The sequence below is a fragment of the Triturus cristatus genome, chromosome 6 (assembly GCF_964204655.1).
Source record: "Triturus cristatus chromosome 6, aTriCri1.1, whole genome shotgun sequence".
Taxonomy (NCBI): Eukaryota; Metazoa; Chordata; class Amphibia; order Caudata; family Salamandridae; genus Triturus; species Triturus cristatus.
In genome coordinates, this window is record NC_140589.1 from 1233069759 (window position 1) to 1233097609 (window position 27851).

The 27851-nt window shown below is 42.8% G+C and overlaps 1 protein-coding gene across 2 annotated transcripts in view; it reads right to left on the bottom strand.

Annotated features, from left to right (window-relative positions):
* The window catches only part of DSE (dermatan sulfate epimerase), a 335009-nt gene that overhangs the window by 153760 nt on the left and 153398 nt on the right, over window positions 1–27851 (bottom strand). The window contains exon 2 of one of the 2 annotated variants that reach the window (XM_085612171.1): window positions 27263–27727. Coding sequence is in view for 1 of the 2 variants with exons in the window: in XM_085612170.1 (XP_085468296.1) it covers window positions 27259–27674 (416 nt within the window). In the remaining variant the exon portion in view is untranslated. Of the gene's footprint in view, window positions 1–27258; window positions 27728–27851 lie in introns of both variants that reach the window. The other variant, XM_085612170.1, reaches the window with a different exon arrangement.

Consider the following 27851-nt stretch of genomic DNA (forward strand, 5'->3'; position numbering starts at 1 on the left):
CTATGCTATTATATACCTATATACATATATAGACCAACATGTATATGCACATATATACACATACAATACATCTGCATATCTAAATAACGAAACCTCTAAATGTATGCATAAATATGCATATTATGTACATTGAAAACTGCTAACACAATAATAAAAACAATAACTTGGACAAAGACGAGACCTGTTGCATTTTTAATGCTTGTTGATTTAGGTCCTGTGTCCAACTCTCACTTCATTGCTTTCCATTTCTATGCCGACAAACCCCCAATCCTGATCCAAAATTGGTTGAAGCAAGGTTTAAGAGATCAATGAAGTCAGCTGAATTAGAAAGGGCAAATAAGGTAACCCAGTATATGGCTCAATTCCTCCTGCACCAGCCCTCTCTACTTCCTGACATTCACCTATCCAAAAATCCTTACTATTGCCCGCTCCCTTCTGGACCTCATCTTGGTCAGGAAAACTGACAGGGTAGAGAATAAGGGTTTCTCAATCTTCTTGCCCTCGTCTCTCTACTATCCGTATGTCCTTTACAGCTGACACGCTCTCACTTGGTAACCTCAAATTCCACCTAAACCATCTTTATTTGGGATTTATAACATGAAACATCAAATCCCCCCACACATATTTCCCTTAGAATATATGTAGAAGGTGCTGTGAAATCACTGTGAAAAACATATTTGTATTCATTATGTTGAACATCAGTTCTTCCATTTGGATTTCACCGAGATGTTCAGTCGCAAACTTTGGTGCCTTTCTACTGGTGTTTCAAGTCAGCACAAACAGACGTGTTTAGCTCGTGTCTTTACACACCTGCTGTTGACATACCTGCTATTTGCCTCTCTGAGGAGAACCTTAGTTTGAATATTGTTTTGTTCTCAACCCCTTTTCATTCTGGCTCATCTGAAAGCCCAGGTATAAGGCCTGTTCTCAAGACCAATGGGACACTGAGCAATTGTTCCACACTCTTCGGCCCAACATATCTCCATCTATGTAATCTACATCCCACTGTAAGGACAAAAAGAAAATGTGTTGCAGGTCCACACACAATAACATTGACTTCTTCCCCCAACACCTTTCTGCTTGATTCACAGAAGCTTCTCAAAAAGCATGCACTTATCCAACACTGCTGTGCCATATGGAAAAATGAGGGTCCAGCACATTTACACATGGGTAGTTTTCCACTGGGAAAATGTTATGCATAGACACCAGCATTAAATATGTCCTAGATCAATAGCTGAACTGTATTATTTTGCATCTAGAGTTTCTGAAGCCTGCTTCCCAGGTACCTAAGCTCTTCAGAGACCCTCACTTAAAATATCCCCTTTGGCTGTGCTTTGGGGACTAACCGGCGGAGTTTGGGCAATTGTATCGAGACAGCTGATTATCAAGTAGAAAACTGGACTAATGTAGCTTTGGATCAGATTGCTCCCTGTGGTAGACAGGCCTTTCACAGACATGACCCTCGGTTGTGTGGTTTAATGCGGAGCTGCGAGTCCTAAGGCAAAAACTGTAAACGGCTAGAGCGCCTTTGATAAAGAGAGTATGATCCTGCTCACAAAAGTGACTATAAGGCAGCATTAAAAATCTATTGCGGTGGTATCAAAAAGGCTTGTTGTGAACTCTACACTAATAAAATCTAGTAGACCCAAAATTCCTCCAGTGAGTTTTTTAAGGTGGTGAAGTCTCTCTCTTCACCAAGCACGGTTTCAGCACCCACCACTCCAACAGAGGAAGGCTGCACCATATTGGAACACTTTTTTTTTAATAAGGCCGTCAACATTTATGACTAGTTTCCGGCGGAAGCTAGAGATGCTCCCTTCTTGAACATATGGTTCAAACGGTTAGAGGATAGCCCTAGGTTGAATAGTTTCAGACCTATTGATGCGGAAGAGTTAACTACCCTTTATGAGTCAGTAAAATCAGGCTCGCCTCTATACCCAGCTTCTTCAGTCATCTTGGAAAGAGGCTTGGAGGTGATCTCCCCAGGCCTAAGTGGATTGACCAACAGCTCCTTAAACTCTAGCCAGGTACCCAGAAGGTGGAAGCATGCGGTAGTGGTTCCTCTCTTAAAAAAGCCACTGCTGAATCCCAGCAAGCCGGAAAATTATTGCCGGGTTTTCCTCCATTCAAAATTACAGAGGAAGCCGTCAATAAACAGAGCTCGGTTTTATAGAGAGTCATGCTGTGCTCCATAAAACTCAATCTGGGTTCCGTCCCACATACAGTACCAAATAGGCCATTTCATTAGTGACAGTCTGTATGCCACATTTTGGATGTCGGTGAATCTTAGCGCCGCGTTTGACACTGAGTGTCACACTATTTTGTTAGGGAGACTTTGGAATTGTGGGATAGGACACTTGGCCCTGTAGTGGGTTGAGTCCTTTTTGCAAGGACGCACCTTTCAGGTGGCATAGAAGCCTCATTAGTCTAGGGTGCTCCCGTTGAAGCAAGAGATGCCACAGGGCTCCTCCCTGAGCTCAACTCTGTTCAATGTGTATGTGCATCTGCTCGCAGAGGTAGTTGAGAACTTCGGGTTCTCGATTATGGCATATGCTGATGACACTAAGCTTATTATCACTCGGGCAAAAAATGCCACCCAGTTGGTTCCATCTTTAAGCCTCTGCTTGGCAGAAGGTGGAAAGTGGATGGGCCTTCATTGCATGAAGCTCAATGCAGGAAAAACAGAGTTTCCGGCCTTCTGTAATTAGGTGAATATTTGGTCATTGGCATGGTGACCCGAGGATATGGGCTCTGTTCTGGAAGCCAAACCCAAGGTAAAGAATCTCAGCGTCTGGGTGGAGGATAAATTATCATTTCACAACAAAAGCTCAGCGGTGGGGGAAAGTGTTTTGGACTTCTGAAAATGCTCAGAAAAATAATGTGCGTACTACCAGAAGAATCAAGGAAGACAGTGGTTCAGGCCATGATAGTGTCAAACCTGGACTACTGCAATGTGTTATACCTTGGAGTGATACACTGTAGACTTAATAGATTGCAAAGAGTACAAAATGCAGCAGCTAGACTAATTTTGAATCTGCTGAGATGGGCGTCCATGACGGACGCGCTTAGACAGTTTCACTGGCTCCCTATGAGACTAAGAGTGGCCTTTAAAGCATTATGCTTTTGTGACAAAACCATGAAAAGTAAAGGGTCACAGTACCTGAAACCCCTGGTGAGACCTTACGTCTCCCAGAGGAATTTGAGATCAGCTAGGGAGCTGTTAGCTAGAGTGCCCAGAGTGAGGAAAGCATGGATGGGCGGAAAGTGGCTCAGCTTCCTAGCACCTAAACTATGGAATTCTCTGCCTTTAGCAGGTCAGCAGGCACATTCAGAGGAAATATTCAGAAAAAAACTCAAAGTATGGTTCTTCAGAGCAGGATGTAGGAGGGTTTGAGAACTGCACATAGACCTCTGGGCTCGAGTACTGAGCACTGGGACACTCCTTAGGAGGTAGCTATGCGCTGTAGAAATTTAATTATTATTATTCATTATTACTTGCCACCACCTCTCGTAGAAACTCTCTCAATTTGTCCCCAGTAGCCAAACACTGACTCTGCCCTTCACTAACAATCAGTATAAATACTTCAGAGTCCCAGAGAAGTGCGGGAACTGTCCTGCAGAATGTATGCGCTTGTATCAGAATTCCTGGAAGGTGTGAAACCTATCCACCGCAATAAAGTCTCCCAACCATGAAAATCTTTTTTCCACTATCAAACATTGATGTCTCTTGCATCATGGCCAATTGATTTGACTTTGCAAAATGTTGTTATAGGACTAAAGCATTGTTTTCAACCTATGTATTTATATACTGTGAGACATATCCTTTGGGCAGTGATTACACAGTGCATAATTTGTTCAAGTCCTTGCTGATGGTGTGCCCCTGAACTCATTTTGGGGGATTTGGTCTTATTTTTCATCATCAGACTTTGACCGAGAGCAAGACAGAAAAGGCAGAAGAGGGGAAAAAATAAAGCAAAGAAAGGTAGGAAAATAGTGAAAATGTGACAAAGCAGGGATGAAAAAGAACCTGGCAGAGTAATAACAAAAGACTGGAAGTGTACAGTTGGGTAAGAAAGAGCCATGAGGTAGAACAAACACTAGGCAGCCTTGGAATTCGCCAACTTCAACACTGGGCAGCACCAGTGACAGGTTCCTAAAGAAAAACTTTGGGCCCCTGAACTTATTATTCTTTTTTTGACAAATGAAGCACTAGACTCCTTCTTTAGACAACAATAATACAAGCTTGCCTAATAAAAGCAAAAGGTCAATGATATCACTAATTTCCACTGCAGTCTTTAAAAAGTCTCCACTGCGACGATAACTGCAATCTGGCTCGTTGCATAATACAATTTGACCTCCGACAAATTAAAGTCCTCCCCTTACATAGGGAATCTCCAGAATCCACAAATGGTGGGTGTCCTAAAAAGAGGGGTAGAAGGTGCAGCAACAACACCCTTTATTGAAGACCACTTTTTCTATGACTGTGATTTTGAGATACAGAAATTCACATAAAACGCCAATGCTCTAGTCGCATTTACAATATTGCTTCTGTTCATATCTGTTTTGCTCCAGGTTATCATACGTCCAGATCATCCAGGTCATCAGATGTCCAACTATCAAAAGGTTGTGCCTTTGACTTAAGCAGTCTCTGCAATACACCTTACCAACCTCTTACCTTTCTCTCCCTCAGGGAGTAAGGCAGGATTTATTTCTCCCACTGCACACTCAGATCATACACAATATTCAATCTGTCTACTACCCTGTGAAGTATGGAGAAGGATTTGTTATGGCCATTTTTTCTGCTGGTCCACAATATGCCAGGGGGAGTACAATTCTGTTTTTGGTTGTCATCTGAATGGTGTTGCTGCTGCAGGAGAATAATGCTTGGCGGGTACTGTAAATGCAACATGAAATGGATGACTACACGATGTCCCAGCAGGTCAATCTTTGAAACGGACTACTTTTTAATCTATAATCGGTTTTCAATGTATCATTTTAGGGAGGGGGTTGTTATAAGTACTCCTAAGGCACCAGTAAAAAATATTACGTCTATACACAAAGGTAAACGTACACCTTTTTTGTAATTCACTATTTTTTTGGTATTCACAAACTACAAGTGTAGTTTTACATGTAGTATCTTTGCTACTGTGGAGAATTCCGCACATATAAAGATAGGATAGTCTCAGCAGTCGTAAAGATACTGGGCCAGATGTACGGCCATGCCATTTAGCGATTCGCAAATTGCACTCAATTGCGAGCAGCAATTTGTGAGTCGCTAAATGCCATGTACAACAGTGTCTGAAACACTGCTAGTGATTCCTAATGGGGTCGCAAATTGCTTATCTCATGCATATTAATGAGGCATTCACAATTACCGACCTCATTAGGAATGGCTGGCCCTCCCAGGTATGGTGGCCTGCTGGGCTCAGCAGACCTCCATGTCTGGGACTGCTTTTAAATTAAGCAACTTTTTTAAATGCAGACCATTTTCCTTAAAGGAAAAAGGGACCGCTGCCTTCCCTTAAAAAATATTTTCCCATGCATTCCCAAAGAGGAAGGGGTCCCCTGTGGACCCCTTCCCATTTGCGAGTGCTTTACCACCCTCTTGAAGAGGGCGGTAAATTGCGAGTGTTTTGCGACCGCAAAACATTCTTACATAGGTCTCTGACTCGCTATAAGGAAGGGACGCCCTTGGAACGCCCCTTCCTAATAGTAACTCGCAATTGTGACTCGGTAAATAGGGATTGTACATGGCCCTCTTAGATTTGGCATGCGCAAACAGGTCGCAAACCTGTTTGCGCATGCAAAATAGGGCCGTACATCTGGCCCACTACACTTAAAACTACACTCGCAGTTTGTGAAAAGCAAAAGAATAGTAAACTTACAACAAAAGTGTAGGTTTATCCTTGTGAATAAGACCCATTGTCTCTCTGAAGCAGTGGCTCCAAAACTATTAACAATACCAACATGTCCGTCTTCCTCTGTTTCAAACACAACAAGATGATGGACGGAGTGCTGAAACTTTTCAAACACTCACCCCCAGTCAAGAGATCTGGGTAGAATCCATCATTCCTTTGCTCACCATGCTACCTCAATTTGGACCCAGCGATATGCAATCAGTCTGGACCCCGCTTCCATGGCAACAGACCACCCAGAATTGCCAGGCCAGGTCCTCCCTGGACCGGAAACAAGCATCCTGGGACCTCTTGTTACGTTTAACATGCTGAGAAGTGCACCATTATTAAGAAACAAACAACAGAGTTTCACTGGTGCAGTTTTCCAGCAGATCGTGGAAGACACGAATTGTAACTGCAGAAACACACAGTTGGAGTGTCAGGGGGTAAAGGGAGTTGAAGGGAATGACAATCCAGCATAAACAGATCACAGCTGGAAGGCAGTAAAAGGAAATGTCAAATTCCATAACATGGAACATTTACAAATCTAGACACTGAAGGGACATTTCTACAAGAAGCCGCTACTAGAAACCACTACACTCCATGCTACAAATACACCTTGTAATACCGTGAAGCAGTGCAGTTGTTAACAGGAGATGGGCTCTCATGCTCTTGATTTCCCACTCCTAAGCAACCTGGACTTATAAAAGAGGGCCTCTCCACATCATGGATTGGATGTAAAGCTGTCCCATATATGACTCTCATTGTGGCAATATCAAATATGAATAAACGCTGCACCAAGGACTCGCTCCGTTAGCAAACCACTGCTAGGACAACGCCAGCACAACAGGGACATCTAAATAAGTTTGGCGCAAACCTGCCGACCTTAAGGCGATAGAGTACTAGGAGTCTGCCGTCTCGATGACCATGCGCCACTTACAACACTAATGTCATAAAAGCAGGGTGGGATTCATCATGCAACCAAACAACCATGGGTTGGAAGTCCTCTGGCCAGGGCCAGCTATGGACCATTTTTAGGTCTTGCCTGCATCAGCACCTGTGTAAGAGGTGTAGTGTTCGTCAAGATGCTTGGAGTCCACCCATTGCTTACCATTTGTGGGCTTCATTGTCACTCTCATTTCCTGCCTTCTAATTGGGCAGCAAGAATCGACTTCACTTCCTCTTTTTTCAGCTGGAGCATGGAGCAAGTGCTGATTGCTTCATCTAGATTAGTCTCATTCCACTCCTGGGGCTATGATTGAGGTACTATTTTGTTTATTTTCGTGCTTCTTCCCCTCTCACCCCCCTGTCAGTGTTGCTTCTTCCTCTCCCACACCCCCTTTGTGTTGCTTATTACCCTTCCACACCCTTGTTGTACCTGTTGCTTATTCTTCCCCCCTAACCTCCATAAGGAAAAAAAGCGCTATGACGCATCCAGCACTGGCTGCTTCATAGTGCTTTTTTTACCTTCCAGTGACTCCCACTGGGCCCACCCGTTGCCCGTCTCTACCCGAGGGGCATAACCAACAGCTTGCCCATTGGTGAGATCTGTTGGTTTTGCGAATGCTTGTTTTTAATTGTTGACTTTGTGTGACCCATATGCCTAGGCGAATGTGACCATGGCTGACCCGACCCAAGAACACAGAGCAACACAAATGAAATCACTTTATGGTGCATGTGACAATAAATGTAAGGAATTCAATATTTTTTGCGTTATAGTAAGTTTATTTTATACACCTTTGTTATTGAGTTTATCTTTATTTTGTTTTCTTTAAAATTACATTGTGCCAGCTTTTTCCTCCAGAAGTTAGTTTACTGAGGGGAAGTGTGTGGTGTGAAGTTTTGGTTTCAGTTACAATGTAACACATCAACATTGAAGCCAACATTCAGCCAGTGTCCTGATTGGATTCTATATAGCATATTGTCCTGACTTGCATGTTCAATGGGCACTGTAGTACCCTTGTATATCTATCATAATCTAATTATGCCCCAGTTCACACACTGCTCTGCCAATGCGCCTCCGTTACGGTATACATGTGCAATGTGCACATACAGTTGCCCGTGCACCCCAACTACAGCTTACACTTGCTCTGTGTACACTATCATACCTCAAAGTTGATTTGTACATTTTCAGTACAAAAAGACAGAATGAGTGAATGAAACAAAAAGGATAAAGGAAAGGGACATAGGAATTAAGGAGGAATTACAGAAATAAAACAACAGAAAAAACAGACAGAAAAAAAGAGACTAAAAGAAATACATTAAGAAACCAAACATAAGAGCGAAAATGTGTTTAGTTTATGGTTTAGTTTCACTGGCATCACTCCATTCTAATCTGAATACAAGAAAACTGAATGAGTATAAGTTGTGCAACTTTAGTAATTCTGGCACTTTTAGTCCATAGACTCCCTTGCAACACTAATTCCTGGGAGGCAGCTGACTAATATGGCATCCCAAAAACGGTGGCTCATCAATTTTTGACAAAGTATGAGGCAAAAAGTTGCAGAGCTCATCCATTCCATAATTACCCTAAACCCCCCATCATTCGGCCCTTTTGTACTTCACCATCCAGTCCAGAAGATTTAACATAACTCAATTGTGTTTGTAGAGGTTGCAGCAAAGCCAGAGAAGGCGAGCCAGAGACAGACAAACTGAACTACTAAATATGAATCGTTTTAAGAGTGGGGGGTGAGACCACCTGGGCCTTGCCTAAGGCACTAAAATCACTAAGCATGGTTTGCTCAAGTCATCTTTAATTTTGGAGAACACTGTACTGCGTACAAAATGCTTAAGGAGAGGTCTAGGTTGCTTCCCTGACAACTTTAGAGCAAAGAAAGAGGATTCCTTGATTTAACCAATGTGAAATCTCAGACCTTGTGAGACATCAAGGTTCTGAGAGAAATCAACAGAAAATCCTTGTGAACATGGAAATCTAAAACTAAAGTAGAAATGAAAGATGAGTTGTAGAGGACAACTTTGTGAAAAACATTGCAAGATAGTAAAGTAGAGAGAGCTGGATTTCATTGACTTTCTCATCTAGGGAGATGGATTACAAAAACTTTATTTTATTGGGTTATCCAAACCCAAATGAACTTATGGTTGTTATACTGATCACTGAAAGCCAACGACTCAATAGTGGCACTCAATATGTTACTAGGAGCCAAACAGGAAATTGCATTCAAACAGAACAAGCATTGGCATAGCCAATAGGTCTTGCCTTTGGGACCTTATAAGTGTTTAGCCATGCAACAGTTAATGTTGTTGCAGTAAGGATATTGTGCTGCATAATTAAATACTTATAAAGTCCCAAAGGCAAGACCTATTGGCTATGCCAATGCTTGTTCTAGTAGGCACGGGGAGGTTAAGTGATATGCCCAGAATCACAGGATGTGCAGTCGACTCCGAGGTTCGAACCTTGGTTTACCAGCTCCAAAGTCGGTAGTCTAGCGTTAAGACCACACCCTCATTCTGCCTGCGCGAGCTGCAGGCATCAGCAGGAGCAGGCAGTGGCCTCATTGTCTCTTACTGCGTGCTTTCCCTTTCATAATGTGGCTCTTTTGTGGCATTGTGACCCTTGTAAAAGATTGTTGCCTGCTCATCGCACCTAAACACACTACCCGCACGCAGCCTTTTGTCTATCAGGGCCACCGTTGGGAGGGAAAGAGAACTTTCAATGCATATGGGACACGCAGTCTCGCGGTGCATTCAAGGAATGTAGTAGAACGTTGACAGGCCTAAGAGCATGGGTTGTTTTAAACTGAAGAGGCAGTACCCAGCAAAGATGTCGTGGGCACATGGTGCAAGAAAGGAAAATGCTCCCTTTGACAGCTGCTGGTGTAGTAAACTACAGACATTATCAGTGTTCAATGGGCCTTTTAAGGCTCTGGGCACCGGTGCCACTGCACCTGCTTCACCAATGGCAGCTACGCCGCTGTGAGCAATTTGTCCATAAAACGACTTGAAGTCTGAAGATAGAAGGGTCTGTGTACCATGTGACTGGTCTGTTAAGCTGTCTGTAAAGTGTCCAGAGGACAGAGACGCAGTGTACAGTTTATCTGTAAAGCGCTTTGAAGTCTAAGAACAAATGGCGTATGTCTGTAAAACACAGATCTGAGGACAGTAAGTTCGGGTTGAGGTATGCTGTGTCCAGAGGCACTGTGAAGACTGGTGTATTGTTTTATATGTTTGTAAAGCATTGTGAAGTACGAGACTAGACGGTGATGCACTCTATGTAAGCGGTCTGCAAAGCGTTCTGAGGACAGAGGCGCTATACAGTGTGCAACCTGTCTATATAGCGCATTGGATTTTGAGAACAAATGATGCTGTATGTGAAGCATGTCTTTAAAATGCTGCGAGGACTGATGTGTTTAATGTGTTTATAAAGCACTGTGAGGTACGAGGCTAGACAGTGCTGTACTGTATGTAAGCGGTCTGTAAAGTTTTCCGAGGACAGTGGCACTATATAGTGTGCAACCTGTCTGTAAAGCGCTTTGAGTTTTGAGGACAAACGGTGCTGCATAATGTGTAGCATGCCTGCAAAGCACTGTGAGGTTTCAAGACTGAAAGTGCTGCATGACGTATGTACTCTGTCTGGAAGTCCTGTGAGGACACATGGCAGCGCCTAAGAACGACTAAACAGGAACGTGAAGGCGGGAGAAAGGAAGGGCCGTAGGACGGGTAAGTGAGTGGACGTGATATTATAGAGGGGGAGGCAAGATAGAGGCAGAAAAGTGAGCAGAGAATCAGTTGTGCGTGAGAGAGTGACTGGCACATGGTTAGTGGGAGGTTGTCTAATAGCATACATTCACGAAGTGGAAGCGGCACTACCCTGTCAGGACTTTCAAGGGAACAGGCAAAGTATCACTATTTGATTTATCACTACATGGCCCTGAAGAAGCAAAAAATGTTGCGAAAAACATGCTGGCCCTGCGGCTGCGAGACACGCTCTGTGGTGGGGGAGGGGGCGGGGCATGCGCTGGTCTGGAGAGCAAGCAAGAGGAAGTTAATTGAGGTGTACGCGCGATGGCAAACGGCAAAAGCAGGCTGGCGAGTGGTGTGCAATGTGTGCGCACCATGACGAGAGAGGAAAGCCAGATGGCGCCTCTGCTTGTCATTGTGCGCGTAACCGCACGGTCTATGCCAGCCAAAAGCATGTGGTCGGACTTTTAAAAGCCCACACACTAAATGTCTCGCCGTGCAGCGCATGCACTGGCTCAGGTGAGACCTAAAAAGGTGTCTCCTGCGACTATAATTGATTGTTCGAAGACTATGTAAGGTACTGGCAATGGACGTACTAAACTGAGATACAGGAAGACAACGATAAAATCAGTACTACATAAAAGACAGTAGTAGAGCACCGGAGGAACTGAACTGTGTTTAAAAACTTAATAAAGTGCGTTTTGTCTTTAAAATGGCTTAGTTTCATGTCAAAGACTTGAAGTGGCGGAAGCTACAGTTCCAGGCACAAGCTTCACCAAGATGGCCCGATGGATAGTCACATACCATTGACTTTGTTGATCCTTACTAAATGAAGAAAATTAATATGTGCATCCACATGTTTTCTGGCAAAATAATTACATAATGAAAACAACCTAGCAGCCTAAATAGCAATAGTCAAGATGGTTATCTCACTGGTCTCTCATTGATGCCACAGTTTATGCCGTACAAGTCACAGAAGAATAAACTGAACTGGGAGCGCAACCAAGCCAAAGCAGCAGAACCTAGCTACCTAATTAAAAATGTTTATCTGGTAGGGCCATTCCTTGACACGTTCAGCTCACCTATGTTTGGAAGAAGTACAATTAAGTGTCACCTAGATTCTTAGGACCAAAGCCTTCAAAGTTATAAATGACAGACGCTTTGGGTTCTTGTTGGGTTCACCTCCTGTGTATGTGGAGCTTGAATGGCGTGTGAAACTCCCATTTGTTTCCACATTTTTACTACTACAAGTTGAGAAGCAAGAAGAGGATGTTATAAAAGACTCATTCCTAAAGCTATACCATCAGTGGGCAAACAGTGTGAGAGTTAGTGTCCCCTGCTCCTCGACACAGAACAATACACTGGCTCTGGTCGTGTAATAGAGAACCACATTTTGTGGCGATTGATTAATTCGTTTCAGAGCTTACTCACTGGCCTTCATCTTCCGAGCAGTGATGTCCACTGTTTCAATTTTAGTTTTATTTTCGATCAGCTACATCCTAGTCCGTCAAGATGCCCATAGCACTCTCACATATTTAACATTAATAAGTCACTTCTGATGTGGATCTGGGTTCTTGCGCTAAGGGAGAGAAATCCACTTCTAAAGCTTTTTCACAGCTGAGGAGGAAAAGTCAGAAGAATCTTCCTTCACCTAGTTACAAATTTGATAAAGTCCACTTCCACCATGAATGGCCTCATAGCGCTATATTTTTGGTGGCTCATGACTAGAGTTGACTCTGGGCTAAAGAGGAGGCAAAGACCTCCCAGCACAATTAGTTTTTGTGTCAGATTTAACTTTCTGTGATAAAAATAGGGCATGCTTGACAAATGTTTTTAGTGTGTTCCAGTATAGAGAGACCAACCATAAGTAAATCAGCTTCGGTCTTGTTCCGGTAGAAACGGTCTAGCACAACTGCCTGGCTTGTTCCCCTCTGAAGTTAAAGTTTGTAGAGTTTAAATGGCCCGGCTTATCAGCGGTGAGGGTGTCAGGGCGCTGTCCATGGGCACGGGTAGATTAAGTGATTTGCCGAGAATCACAGAATGTTGCGCCGATGCCGAGAGTCGAACCCAGATCCCAAGTCGGCAGCTCAGGCCGCTGTGCAACGTCCTACAAGTCAGAACGCGAGGTTTTTGTTCCTGTTCTATCTAAATTATGACCTTTAAGCTCCATTTTACCTCCATTTAACAGCAGACGGTGATACTAAGCAATAATCATCAAGTGAGTGCGGTTAGTGTTGAACTTATAATCAATGCGAGTTTGAACATGGGAGCAGCCAAATTTTGCACCCAACTCAAGACCGGCCTCTCGATCAGGCCAACTGAGTACTAAACAATCATCAACTTGCACTCTACCTCACACTGCACACACAAGCAGACCATCTCCAATCCAAAAACATTCAAGATTCTGAGCAATTACATAAAACCCATTTTTCTCCCATCCAATCCCTCGTAGGCCCGACAGAACTAATGAATGAATCAGCTGAACGGTCTCATTAGCAACCACCGCAGCTGCCAATCATAACAGCGAGCTGACTTCCTGGACACAAACCCAAACAAAACGTCTACATGCATCACAGGAACATGGCTAAGTGAGCACAGCAGGACTGTGCTAGGATACAGATTCCAGACTAATAATACATCATCCAGCACAACAGGGTCCCTTAGAGAGCTCGCTGGCTATCCTAAACACCCTGAACAAACCCAGTATAAATTCAGTCCTGCATGAGTGAAAAAGCCTTCAAGCACGCCATTTGCAAATGGATATAAGCTAACCGTATTTTCATTCATTCTGGCATTAATATACATGCAATCAACAACCCTTGCACAGACAAGACAGCTTTGGATCCAACCATAACAAACACTGCTAAGTAAGTTGTAGGACACACATGATCTCCGAGAACTGGAGATAACACTATGCCTACCCTCTTTGAAAATAAAACCATTAATCTAGCTCCTTCACCTATTAAATACAAGCTACCAATTCTAAACAGAAACCATAATGCTGACTCCAGTATCAATAATTATCGACAAAAAGTGACCGATGGGTCTGATTTGCAAAGAAATATGCTGAAGTTATAATTATATTTGTGAAAAATAAAAGAAATTTAGAAAGATTTGCTGTGCACGAGGCCTCCACAACTACAAGGTGTCATGTACCGGAAATAAGAAAACCAAGGGCCTGATTCACTAAGGGCCTCTGCACTCGGGGCGGAGGCTCCGCAGTCGCGGAGGAGTCTCCGCATTTGGGGCGGTATCTCCATAATAAGGATTCTCATTGCGGAGATTCCGCCCCACGACTGCGGGGCGTCCGCCACGAATGCAGAGGACCTTTGAGAATCAGGCCCAGAGTGAGGGAGGTAGATCCTGGCCTTGGACAAGGGCAGTACACACTGATTCACAAAGGGATTTTGCTGCATACTGCATAAGCACACAATTTGGGACAGATGTGTGTATAATGCAACATCACAGTAGCCAATGTGGGAACTTTGTGGAGCTACAAGGCTTATACTAGATCTGTTTTTATGTTCAGAACCAGCACCTGACTATTGCATGTATTTTCCCCTCTATTGTATACATAGACAATTCAAAAAGCATTACTGTTAAGGTACGTCCTCAAGATTTTGAGACTGATGGCTTATAGTCGAGGCAATCGGTCTCCATCAGGTCAACATTCATGGCCGGGGAACAATGAATATACAGATACACAGATACTGATCACTAACTGTGCATGTCTGGCTGCACTGTTATGCAATCTACCAATCCCAATACAAGGTACAGGTCAACTTTATTATGCAAGGACCTCTATGTTGAGCAAAGACCTGCCTTACGTACATCTAGAGATTTTGGTAAGTTAGGCCCTGCGAGAAATGCATTTCCACCAGAGCAATTATGAAGAGAAGCAGCAGCACCACAAGACTGAAAACAACAAAGTGCAATATGGCAAAGGTGAGACACCAAGCCTTCTCAAGATGTGCCACCACATTATTCAACTCCTTCCAACATCCAATCCAGCAGGCACCCTCAAATCTGCACTTCAGGAAAACATCTTGAGTCCATAAACCCTTCATTGTCTCCATCCACTGCCATCTCTTTCTTAAACCCTACACCCTTCTCCCAGATCAAGGGGGAACTTCCTTCTTCCCTGAAATACATTGACTCTTCCCTTCAAACCTTCTTTTCCCATGTGCACTCTGAGATCGTCAGCCTGCCTATATTTCTTTCCTGTAAGCTCTCTTATGTTTTGTAGCTAGGTTTGCACTATATATATCTTGCACATTCAAAGATACACACATACATTCCTTTCCCTAGATACAGTCGAATAGATAAGTCGTGACACACCTTCAGTGAGATCTCATTCTGCAACGCCATTCACCAAACAGCAATGTGTACATGACTGAACAACATCACAACTAGCGCATAAGTAATGAGCTATTGACTTAAAAAGAAATGGACGATGTCGAAAAATATTGAGCACGTGTGGATGACAATGAATTGTGGAACTTGTCAATGTACGCGCAACCAAGGGCGTTATGGCGCAAATGGCCTCTACTGAAGTGACGCGGAACTTAGAGTCTGAGACATTAACATAAAAGAAAGGATTTCAACAGCTTTCAATACCTAGTTCTCTGTTTATGGAATAGTAAGTGGCAATGAGTTCCACAAATGATGAGTCAGGAATGAAAAATGTCTACCACTGACGTAGAACAAATTAAATAGGGAATTGAACGCAATAAGAGGTATTGTGATCGGACAGAGTGGGCTGAAAAATACTTAGCCATTCCTAAATACAGGCCAGCCCTTCCTCATTCATAAAAGGCACAGAGAGCCATGCAAAGAACTTTAAACTTGATGTGTTGTTTTACCAGAAGCCAGTGTAACGCCCAACAATGTTCTGAGACAAGATCACACTTACGTAGCTTGCCAACAGGCCGGTCGACCATGTTCTGAATTAATTGCATTACGCAGTTTGGTAATCCTAAATAACAAGAGATGGCACAATCCAGTCTAGATATAATCACAGACCCCACCACTGGAGTGCGCAATCAAGAGGTGTCATTGGCAAAAACGTTTGAACAGCCTCATTTCATGAAAAATGCAGAGGCCGCAGAGTTCTCTTGGTCCCCCTTTCCCAAATGCAAATCAAGGCAGAAACCTAGGTTCTTGAATGAGGGAAATGACTGAGGCTGACCTACAACGCATCTTGAACCAGCATCATCATCTCCATCTTGCTAGTACTGAACGTCAGCAAAGTGTTCAACTACACCTAGGTTGCCGAAAAGAAAGGAGCAGCCTGTCCTTAAGGATGGAGGGGACACGCCCAGCTCTTTTTGCAAACATGAAGAGTGTCTGTAAGGCTCAGCAACGGTCAGCCTCACAGACACTTTTCATGCTCGGATCAGGCAGCCAGGTGCCGTACATGCGCTAAATGCTCAGGCGTCTGGTTGCCTGTACTGAAATTTGCTGGGCTGAAGATTTCACAGCCCTGTGGATGTGACCTGCTCAGCATGGCAAAGCACTTGGATGTCTTCCCCTTCATGATGGGGAGGCGCGCCACAGATAGACTCGGACCTGCGCGGTTCACCTTCAAGCCCTGAAGTGCCCATGACCGACTGTCCATCAGTGACGTCTTACACAGAGTAGGGAGGGGTAAAAGCAGTGTCATTGACCACATCCCACTCTGTGACAAGTAAGGGACTGTCAATTCTACTCACTGACTGACCCATAACAAGGTCAGCAAATGAGAGGAGGCTTCCGTCTCAATCATCCAGGAACCACCGAGGCTTACCTCCCACCACTCAATGTCACCACCAGCAGCCCAGTAAGTTGTTCTAGTAATGTTGGGTGGGTGTGTGTATGTATGAATACATGTATATTTGTGTGTGTGTGTTGTGAATGGGTGGGTGCGTGTGTATGTGCTTGTGAAGGGTGTGTATATGTGCGAACATGTGCATGTAGATGGCTGAGTGTGAGTAGATGTATGCATGTGTGGCCTGGCCACCCCCTCAACCTCCGCCTTCTCAAATTACAGGGCAACACTGGGAGAAGGCAATCTTAAAATGTCTGCCGAAGCTCAGAAAGAGGATGTTCAACCACGAGATGACAATAATAAAATATCCCCCCATTCCTCATCATGCTATAAGAAAGCCAGCATAAAGGAAGAAATAACATCATTGCATACCCTACCACAGAAGCACATGTCTGGGTTGTAGGAAAAAAAGTTCCAAGAAATCACCAGGATTATGAAACCAAGTGACTGCTCTGCTGAAATCTTACACTCCACATACTTTGAAGTTAAAATTTGCACTTGGTGCATGTTTTGCTGACAAAAGAGTGAGCCAAGGGTGGTAATAAATCAAAGGTAAGGTACAATTCTGATTGAATGAAAATGTAGAAGGGAACTAGTAACAAACGAGAGGATCATAAAAGTGAGAGACTGTGGAATTATTTATTCAGGTTCACAGGCTCCTATAAATGAAATATAACCCAGTTCTATATGGACAGCAATCCTGAATTTCAGTGCTCTGCATGGGTCCTTATGCATCCCATCTTAAATGCTCCAGAGCTGCTACACTTTCCCAAGACAGGAACTGAGCACACTGCACTATCTGCAGAAGGAAGAGACTGCATAGTTGTAGGCACAGCATGAAATTGTCTTTCTTAGTTACGCTCTTTGGATGACTCTACCGCCACTATGCTCTTATGAAGCAGGCGCAAACTCCAACCCAATGTCAAACGAGCTGGAATTCACAGAATAACTATCTAAATGACATCAACTTTTCCATACAACCCATACACCTGAGTGCTCTCTCTTCTGGCTAGTAGTGATCTGTCAAAAAAAAGTGGAACAACCAAGTATTGAACCAATTTGCATGTCAGACCACGCATTTTCTAAAATCACAATACAATCAAATAAAATGCTCCAAAAAACTAAAGTATGGAGGCCAAATGAAGACATCCTTAAAACCCTAAAAACGTAGAACACATTGGGATGCGACTTTGATGAAAATGAAGACATTACCACTTGCAGCGTTGACAAATCTGCACAAGTAAACACGGATTTGTGACCTATCCACAGGCAAAGTACCAGAGCAACTGTTCTGACAAATGCCGTTACCGAGTTATTCGACGGCTATCAAAAAACGGTGAGGATTGAAGGAATGTCAGAGGAAGCTGGCATTGTTTGAAACCACAAAGATTTTAAAAACCTTGCAAGTACAGTCTTACTTCACTCATAAAAGCAGACTCTAAGATCTACGAAAATGTTATGATAAAGGGTAGGAAATGGTGATAGGACTATTAGTACATCCCTTCCAGACAGGTTAAAATAACAGGATGCTAAGCGATAATACTAGATTATCGGGCCTTCATCCCAACTATATTCACTCCCCAACTGTAGATTATAAGTATACTGCTGTTCATCTAGGAGTTCCATGACCATACAGAGGCACAAGGCCGAACGTCAAGTGCATTTATAAGGCCTTGGAATGCCGCGGGGAGTGTGCTATATCCTTATGGTGTATGTACTTTAGGGTACAAAATTCCATATTATTTGCAGCACTGTCATACGACATATGTCATACAACTCCTCTCAACCAGAGGCATCGCAGTTTGAGGCCACTCTCTGAGCCTGCAGCACCGCTAGGTGAGGACTTTCAGACGATGGCGCGGTGAGAAGCCCTTCTGTTGGCACTTCAGTGCGACTGTGCAAAACCTCTCTGAAAGTACCCAAGCTACCACAGTGAAAGATCTAAAAAAGCATAACACTTATATTTCCCAGACTCCCATCTCCTACCATGTGACGCTTCAGGGGAGAAGAGGAAAACAATCTGACAAAAGAGGGAAATGTGCATGTGTTGGCAAGTCACTAGTAAAAAAAATATTAACTGTAACTATTGACCTATTTTCTAACTATAAACACACCTCTGATAAGAATATAACCTACACAATTTTAAGAGTAGGTTATAACTAAAATCGAAGTTGGAGGTTGCTGAGGGCAGGATTCAAACATTGCGGAGGGAAGGGGAAGTCATGAAGGAGAGGCTCGAATCGCTTGAGAATTTCTCACGAAGGAACAACTTGCGGATCTTGAAAGTCCCTGAGGGAAGAGAGGGGGAGAACTTAAAAGCGTTCGTGGTGTCACTCTTGAGGGACTCACTTAAACTAGATGAAACAGCAGAGGTACTAGACAGAGATATACAGCGGATCCATCGCGACCCCTTTCGCCTTAACCCAGGGAGATCCAAACCACGCAAGATTTTGGTGAACTTTTTGACATACTCGTTGAAAGAAAAAATCTTGAATCTTGCCTTAAAATCAAAGACACTCAAGGGTCCCGATTTTTTGTGTGAAATCAGGTCAGACCTCTCTAAAGCGACATTAGATCGGCAATGGGAGCTGGGCCAGAGGATGGATAAGCTCAGGGCGGCAGGTGCCACAGTCTAGATGCGATTTCCCGCCTTTTTGCGGGTTATGTATAACAACAAGATGTACAACTTTCGATCCCCCATCGAAGTAGAAGAATTTCTAGGAAATATGGGAGAGAGCTCAAAAGGGGGCTCTTAAAAAATTTTGGGACTACTCTCTACTGTTTTGTTTTTTGCTGTTTTTTTTTCTCTTCCGTTATAGTAACGGGGTAAAGCATTGGGTTGGATAACAGGGTAGGAGATTTAAGTATCACTCTAATAAAAGGAGGGAAAAAAGGGAAGAAGAAAAGAAGTAGAATGAAAAGCAAGGGAAAGGGGAGGGAAAGAAAACAGAAAGGGGGGGAAAAAAGGACAAAAATGAAATAAAAAATAGAAAAGAGAGAGAAAAAGAAAAACCAAAATAAATATATAATAATCCATTCAACTTTTCATCTTTTGTTTTTAGGAGCTATCCCCTTATGGATCCCCCCTTTTCTGTTTTTCTTTCTTTTTTTTCATTAATCTCTGAAGTAGGAGGGGGATCTAAGAAAGAAGAATGTGGTCTTGTAGGAAATCATCTTCTATAATTACCAGCAGTTTAATAAAGAGGAGTAGGAGCAGGATGGGGGTGGGGGGAGACGAAAATCTTGCCATACACCCGGCAAGAGTTAGGAAGGAAGGGTTTTCCAGGGGAGGGGGGAGGGTCGTAGGGGGGGTACAGGGGGAAGGGGAGTAATAAAATTTCTCAGGAGTCAGACCTCACAAAGGTTAGAAATTCAGTCTGCTTTATAATTTTTTTTTTTTTTCATTATCAGAGAACAGGTTTACCTTTCCTAGTGGTTACACTGCCTTCATAGCAGTGGAAAACAACATCGGGGGACGGCTCAAAATGAGAAAGGAAAGTGAACGAGAGGGAGAAGGAAAAAATACCAATACAGATAACTCCTATTAGGTTTTTATCCTGGAATTTCAATGGCCTGCGGGTAAAGAGTCGAAGATACAAAATTCTACAATACTTGAGAGATTCCCCTGCGCAGGCCATCGTCATCCAGGAGACTCATTTACTAAAGGCAGAAGTCTCCGAGATGTTAAGGAAACAAACTTGGGTAGAGACATTTCTATGTACGGATCAAACCGCCAACATAAGAGGCATACTAATAATTTTTAAAAAATCAGTTCAAGTCCAAATTTTGGATTGTAAGGAAGACGGTAGCGGGAGATGGTTAATTTCGAGAATTGTACTGGAGGATACTCCGTTAATATTGATAGGATACTATGGGCCGAATCAAGATGATCCCTCCCACTTGAAATTAATCCAGAACCACCTCATACTCTCACAGGACCCAGTTATCTGGGTCGGGGACTTTAATATTGTGCTCAATCCTCTCTTAGACAAATCTTCTAAGTCAAGAGCACTCGTTCCATCTAAATCAAGGGCGGCTTTGTTGGACATTATGGAAAATCTCGGTTTAGCTGATGTATGGAGGGAAAGGTCAGGTAATAAGTTGGGGATTTCTTTTCAAAACCTCAAATATAAACACAAATCGAGAATTGACTACGCCTTTTTTAGCTACAACCTAAAAGACTCCCTAAAAGGGCTCACTTACCTTCCCTTACACATGTCAGATCGCATGGCTATCATATTTGATCTCCAAGGGATTACCCAGAAGAAAGAGTTCTCTTGGTCTTTCGATCGCATGATACTATTAGAAGAGGAAGAGGTTAATTTTTTGTTATCTGAGGTAAAGTTTTTTTTAGATATAAACTTGAATTCTGTAGATCTTAATATAGCTTGGGATGCCTTGAAGGCTTATATAAGGGGCTGCATAATTAATAGAGCTACTCACAGAAGGAAAGCTTATCGGGAGAAAATACAAAACATTGAATTGGAGTTGGCTAAATTAGATCTGCAGCTGGGTTCTAATATGGCATCCCCGGGGGTGGCAGAAAAACAGGCCAACCTGAGAAGTCAGCTTGAAATCATACTACAAGAAAGGTTAACTAAAAGATGGGAGGCGGGTAAAACTTCCCACTTTGAATTTGGGGAAGCAGCAGGAAAAGTTCTGGCATGGAAGGTTAAAACAGAACAGGCGAGAAAGCATATTAAAGAGATTAAACGAGAAGGAGAGACTATTACTAGGATTTCCGATAGAGAAATAGGGACTGCCTTTCAACGATTTTTTCAGGAAATTTACAAGGAAGAGGTTAGAGAAGACCCAGAAGCAAGGGAGAGGTGGTTAAATAATATTGCTCTACCATCTCTGCAAATATCACAAAGGGTTAGTCTAGTAAGGGAGATTTCAGAGGAGGAGGTGGGAAAAGTGATAGGTCATCTGAAGAAGGGGAAAGCCGCGGGTCCGGATGGATTACCCGGAGAACTATATCGAGAGATAAGTTCTGCCATTATCTCGACATTAACGAGCCTTTTTAACGATATTCTTTTGAGAGGGGTGAATCCGCCTGACTCATGGAATGATGCTACTATCGTCCTTATCCCAAAGCCAGGAAAAAACCTTTCGCAGTGTGGGTCTTACAGGCCGATTTCCCTTCTAAACAATGACTACAAAATTTTTACATCTATTTTGGCATTAAGATTAGGGGAGGTAATCGGATTGATAATACACAAAGATCAAAGGGGCTTTATAAAGGGACGTCAGTTGGCCGATCACACTCGAGATCTGGTAGGGGCGATTGATATTGAAACAACAACTTCTCTTCCACTGGCTATTTTGACCTTAGATGCCTCAAAAGCCTTTGATAGGGTCAACTGGCCATATTTGGAGGAGGTGATGAGAAGGTTTGGGTTGGGGGAAGTTTTTTGTCGGGTAATTTAGAAACTGTATAGGGCTCCCACAGCCAGATTACTAGTCAATGGCACGTTAAAAGACTCGATAAATATAACCAGAGGTACCAGACAGGGCTGCCCGCTGTCCCCGCTCTTATTCAACCTTTATATAGAGCCGTTTGCTCAAGTTCTAAGGGAGGAAGTGGACATTCCTCCCTTCGTATTTGGTGAATGGGAGAAGCGGACAGCGCTTTATGTGGCCGATATCCTGGTTTATACGTCAGACCCGCAGAGAGCTTTTCCGATTGTAATTAAAAAGGCAGGAGAATTTGGGCAAATTTCTGGTTATGATATCAATGCCAGCAAAACAGAGATCATGTGTTGGAATGTCCCAAACGTACAGTTTAATGTCGTAACATCCATGAGATACTTGGGAACACGTATTACTCAAGAAATAGGAAGTCTGGCACAGACCAATTTAGACCGTGTTGCCTTGGAATGTAGGAAACTTTTGAATTCTTGGTCGTTCCTGCCACTCTCGATTTTTGGGAGAACAAATTTAGTTAAAATGTCAATCCTTCCAAAGTTCACCTTTATTTTTAATTCATTTCCCTTGTCTTTTGAACGGAAAAAACTGGAAAAAAGTCAGCGAGAAATAAATTAGTTTATTTGGAATTTCAAAACAGCTAGGCTGACTTGGAAGAAGTTGAAAAGAAGGAGGGAAAAGGGAGGGCTGGCTCTCCCAGACTTGTTATACTATGCTTGGGCATTTCAGCTGACCTATTCCAGGATGCTTCTCAAAACCCCCGCAATATCATCTTTGGGGGTTATGTTTAGGGCTATGTTAGGGGGAGTAGATATTCTTCCGGATGGATTTCTTTTCAAGCTTGGAGACATGAAATACTTTTAAAAAGTCAGATTAAAGATCTTGCAGTCAGCCATATTAAATTGGGTCCAGATAAAAAAAAAAGTCAGGTTACACTACTACTCTAGCTTTGCCCCGGTGTGGGATTCCCCTGGGCTTCCACCTTGTATGCAAGATAGCTTAGCAATCCCGTTAAAAGACGCCGGGATTCTAAGATGGGGAGAGCTTTTGGTGGATGGAAGGTTACAAGACTGGGAGGTGCTGAGGGCAAAGGTGGGTATGGCCTTTTCTAGGTTCAAATACATACAGTTGGATAGTTGGGCTCGAGCAGTTAACAGGAAAGGATCTCAACTGGGGAAATATAGCCAGTTCGAACAACAACTGGTGGAAAAGCAACAAGGGGGTAAAGAAGTGGCTATCTGGTATTGGTGCATGGTGGAGGAGGCAGATGGAGACTTTGCCTTACCAGATAAGTTATGGGGAAATGAGTTGGTCCTCCAATGTGAGGATGAGATCCTTTTCTTTTCTTTATAAAACAGTCAAACCAGCTTTGTTAAGACGCAACCATTTGTTTACCTTGCATCGGGCCTACCTTTCACCCCAAAGGCTTTCCAAGTTCCTGTCAGGGAAGAAATGTAATAAGTGTAATCTGGTTGCAGCTACAGACACCCACATGTTTAGGGATTGTCCTGCCATTAGGCTGTTTTGGGAAGAAGTAAAGGTTACTTTGTATTCGATTTTAAGTATTTCATTGAATTTTACTCTTCCGTTAATAATTTTTGGATTGGAGGAAAACGTAAGTGGACAGGCAAAGTCTTTTCTTTTTTACTCCATTATTTTGGCAAGACGACAAATATGCAAATTTTGGGTGGAAGCCAAAGCCCCATCACATGCAGCTTGGCTAACATCAATGTATGAAACCTCCAAAACTGACTTGGCCAGATCATGCAGTAAAAGACATCTGTCCTTTTGGGATTTGTTAATAAATTGGAGATAGGACGACCGGGGTTTTTTTTTTTTTTTTTTTTTTTCCCCCGGTTCCTATGATTATGCTAATTAGCCTCCAGAAGACCCTTGGAATTGATCTCTCCCGTTTGTATTTCCGGGTCGGTCAGGTTGAATACCATTGACTGGAGCTCCCTCTTTTCCTACTCAAGAGGTTAATCTCCCGCCTATTAAGTCAACTCTGCTTGGAAAAGGTCATCAAGGAGGACAGATCGTTAAAACACCTTAAGGCAGACTTGGTTGGCGTCTCTTTTGTGGTTGGAGGTAATGGCAAATGAGGACAAAAAGAAAAAAAAAAAAGAGTAGGTTATAATCTCCAACATATTACACTATCATTTTTCATTTTTTTCATTTTTTTTTTGTCCTCATTCGCCTCCGAACACAATAACCACTCCAGACGCCTGTACACTACCATTTCTTGCTTTAATCTCAAAAAACAATATTGACGGCGTGCCATTAAATATACTTCGCTGCAATCATGTGACAGATGGCAGTTGTATGAAGTGGCAACCAGGTCGATCTTTTAGGGCTCCGATGTAGGCACAACAACGACATAACCTCACCATTCAAAAAGTCAAAGACTTATCCGATAAACGGTCCTTGGCATGATGCCACTAAGAATGCCTAAGGGCTTTTTTGTCACTACAAACAGCTTTATTTCCAGTGTCATGCAGACTAAACAATCCACAAATGGTGATATCACACTGAATCAAAATCAAGGAGGTTTAAGACTAGCTGACTATCACTTCAACCAAACTATGCTTTTAATAAGAAAAAGGCAAACATAGATTCCGGAAATGGATGGAAGTAATTCCCCAAAGGTAACTTTCAATTAAAAGAGATATAATGGGCTTCAATACTTTAATGTTCTTAGTGTACCAAGTTGCCTCTTCTGATTTCAGAAAATTTTAAATCGTAAGAGGAACACGAGGAGACCCTGAAATTATGGGGAATCCCAATTGAACCAAGAGAATTACTATAGCAAAGCAGGCAGTGCGCCAGCTAAAATAGTGGGGCAGGCATCAAATAGGAAAAAGTAAAAGACTTAATGAAAGAGGATACACCCTTAACCTTTTGCCAAATCTAATCAAAATCTGGACTAAGAAGTATCGATTTTTACAGCTTTCTGAAATTTAGGACCTTAAAAACCGACTTTATCAGCACTCTAAGCCACTTTCTCTTATAAGCCACCTGGCCTCTATTATTTACAAAATTATAAACAAAACTTGTTTAACTATATTGTAAAAAATAAAGCAATCCTGGGTTTCCAGAGATGATAAAAACATGTAAAACAAGCTCAAAGAATATATGGACGAATATCTTCAGGTCATCTTTTCAGAACATAATATTCATCTTATTCTCACAAACAAGGTTCCACTAAATCCCACCTAATTCACCTCAAACCACGGACTCAACATAAATTGCTATAATATAGGTATAAGACACTGTGAGGGTCAGAAGATATTTAATTCATTTGATTTTTCAAAGCCAAAAATTCACCCATTTTGTTTGGCTATGACCAAGCGTTCAGCTATATCTTTTACACTCGGAAAATTTATAAACCCAAATGGATGTTTGGGGATCTTTTTTAATATGGTAGCTTTAGGTATGGAAAAAGATAACCCTCTCACAGCTGGATTGCCTTATAATTACAACCTCTAAGACAGTAATACACTTGCGGAAAAACACTGATAAATTATGCGGTGGAAGTGGGTGACACATGCAAGAAGATGCAAAAACTTCCTACCAAACCCAAACAATCTGACTAATGCTAATGGTAATAATCTAAGGTAGTTACATGCTTACCTTCAGCATAATAAACCCCTTTGAAACTCATTACAAACAATGACCAAGATGGCCCATTCCAACCCACTAATAGTGAGTAACAAAACCATATTTGACAAACTAAGAGCCAGTCCTTTCCTGCGTATGTGTTCTACAGCGACTGACTGTCCCATCTGCTTCTTAATCTCCTTCTTTGTGAGCCTCAGTACTCTTTGCATTTCCTTTTCTCCTTTTGTTTAAACACATGAAACCTTTCATGATACATAGTTTCAATTTAGTACACACAACTCATTTTGACATATAAGATATGAAAAAAAAAAAAAAAAAAAAAAAAAAAAATTAGAAAAAGCTGAAATTTTCTCAAAACAACATATTGACATCGTCATTGCAAGAAGCCTCTCAAGTCTACATAAATACACAATTATCTTAAAACTGTTTGCCATAGCCTAGAAGACATGAGACAGAACTATGATCTAAGCCCTAGTAACGTAAAAGAACCAAGGTTCTGGCCAACATCCTTCAGATTACAGATAAAAACCTGGATGAACAAAAGAACTCCCAAGGCGATACAGTTCATAACCCATGTACTTCTCCATCTTTCTTCCTCTGTTTTCTAAATTTAAGAAATAGTTTTGAAATAAAACATTATGTGACAGCATGAGGTAAGATGGCTGCCAGCCCCCCCTAGTAGACTCTGTGCACCTCTGACCGAGGTTCCAATATGTGCTCTACGTGGAGACAGGAAAACAGGTTGCTGCCTACACCATACTTGAGACGGGGAGAGAAACCTGGCAGCCTGGTTACTCGGCCTGCAGGAAGATGATCTCAGCAGATTAACACTTACTGCTTTGGCAGCATACTACTATAGAGCACAGTGCATTCTTCACTATGGAGACTGAGGTTCCACTGTCTGATTTTTCCTGAGTTGAGATCAATTTGAAACAATTTACTTTTATTAAACACGGCAAGCCAACTGGAGAGTCAGCTTTTTGAGTCACTCTTTAAACATACCTGGTAGATAACTGAAGGTGTTATTGTTTGGTTTCACCCAATATATATATATATATATATATATATAGATTCCAAAAATATCATCCACAATCCAGAATGATGAAGCGGCACACCAAGTGATTAGCACCAATTTATTGTGCAAAACAACGCGTTTCAGCTATAGAGCCTTTGTCAATTGGTGCTAATCACTCGGTGTGCCGCTTCGTCATTTTGGATTGTGGATGATATTTGTGGAATATATTTGATGGATGCTGTTTCCATCACTGGCACCGACACTGCGAGGCGAGAGGCGGCGTAGGAACAGCGTCAACTGTCTTAAATATATATATATATATATACACACACACCTTAACCCCTTCGCCGCGGCACGAATTTTGCCGCGGCGCTGGGGGGGTTTGGGGGCAGCGCGGCACCGCCATACTCGTGACGGAACCACTCCGTCATGAGCCACGGGCGCGCTGTGCTCATGACGGAGTGGTTCCGTTACGACTCCGCCCACTCGCGCTAATCGCCCGCACAGGCGGGGAATCAGCGCCGCGTGGGCGGAGCGGCCGCCAACGGCCGCAGCATGACGGAACCACTCCGTCATGAGCACACGGCGCCCGTGGCTCATGACGGAGTGGTTCCGTCATGAGCAGGGAAGGGGTTAAAGGTAGGTAGATGTGGAGTTAAGAATAGTAAATCTATACCTCTCTCTACTTTAATATTAAGGTAGCACTTGCTAGTCTGTACTACTACCCTACAGAAATCCCCATTGAGAAAACCACTTGAATGACAACTCAACACATTAAAAATACAAAGACAAAAATCTACCAACTAGGCTGTGCCGCCATCCTCTCCATGTAATCCCTGGCCAATTCCAGTGCTTGAAGGTTCTCCGGATAGAGGACACAGAACATCGCCAGGGCTCCCAGGTTGTTGCCATAAATTTCATTCCAGCGAGCACTGAAGTTGGCGGGTTCCCAGGGCGGAAGGTATTCCACAGGGCTGGAAAGCATGGTGTGCACGGCCTCACTCAGTCGCTTTGCAATGTGATGATGAGTACTCGCAGCCCTGAGTCGTAGCTCCTCCACGTCACCTTTTGAAAAATACAGCATGGGGTGGCTATCATAGTTAGCATTGAGGAAAGGGATTAAAGCGCTTGAGTTCTCATCCGTCCCACTGGCCAACATGCAGCAAAGCAAAGGTATGAAAAACACACTGGGAGCCCCCCGTGTGTGAGTCCTCATCGTGGCATCAGATCTCCAAATGTCAGAGGCAGCCAGATCATCTTTGAAATATCCTGAGAGAAAAAAAAGAGAAAAGAAAAAAAAACACTTTTACATGGTGAGTAGGAATATGGCACTAATTGCACTTTGCAATTTTACCAGTAAACAACTGTGTGAGTATTACTGGAACATTGATGA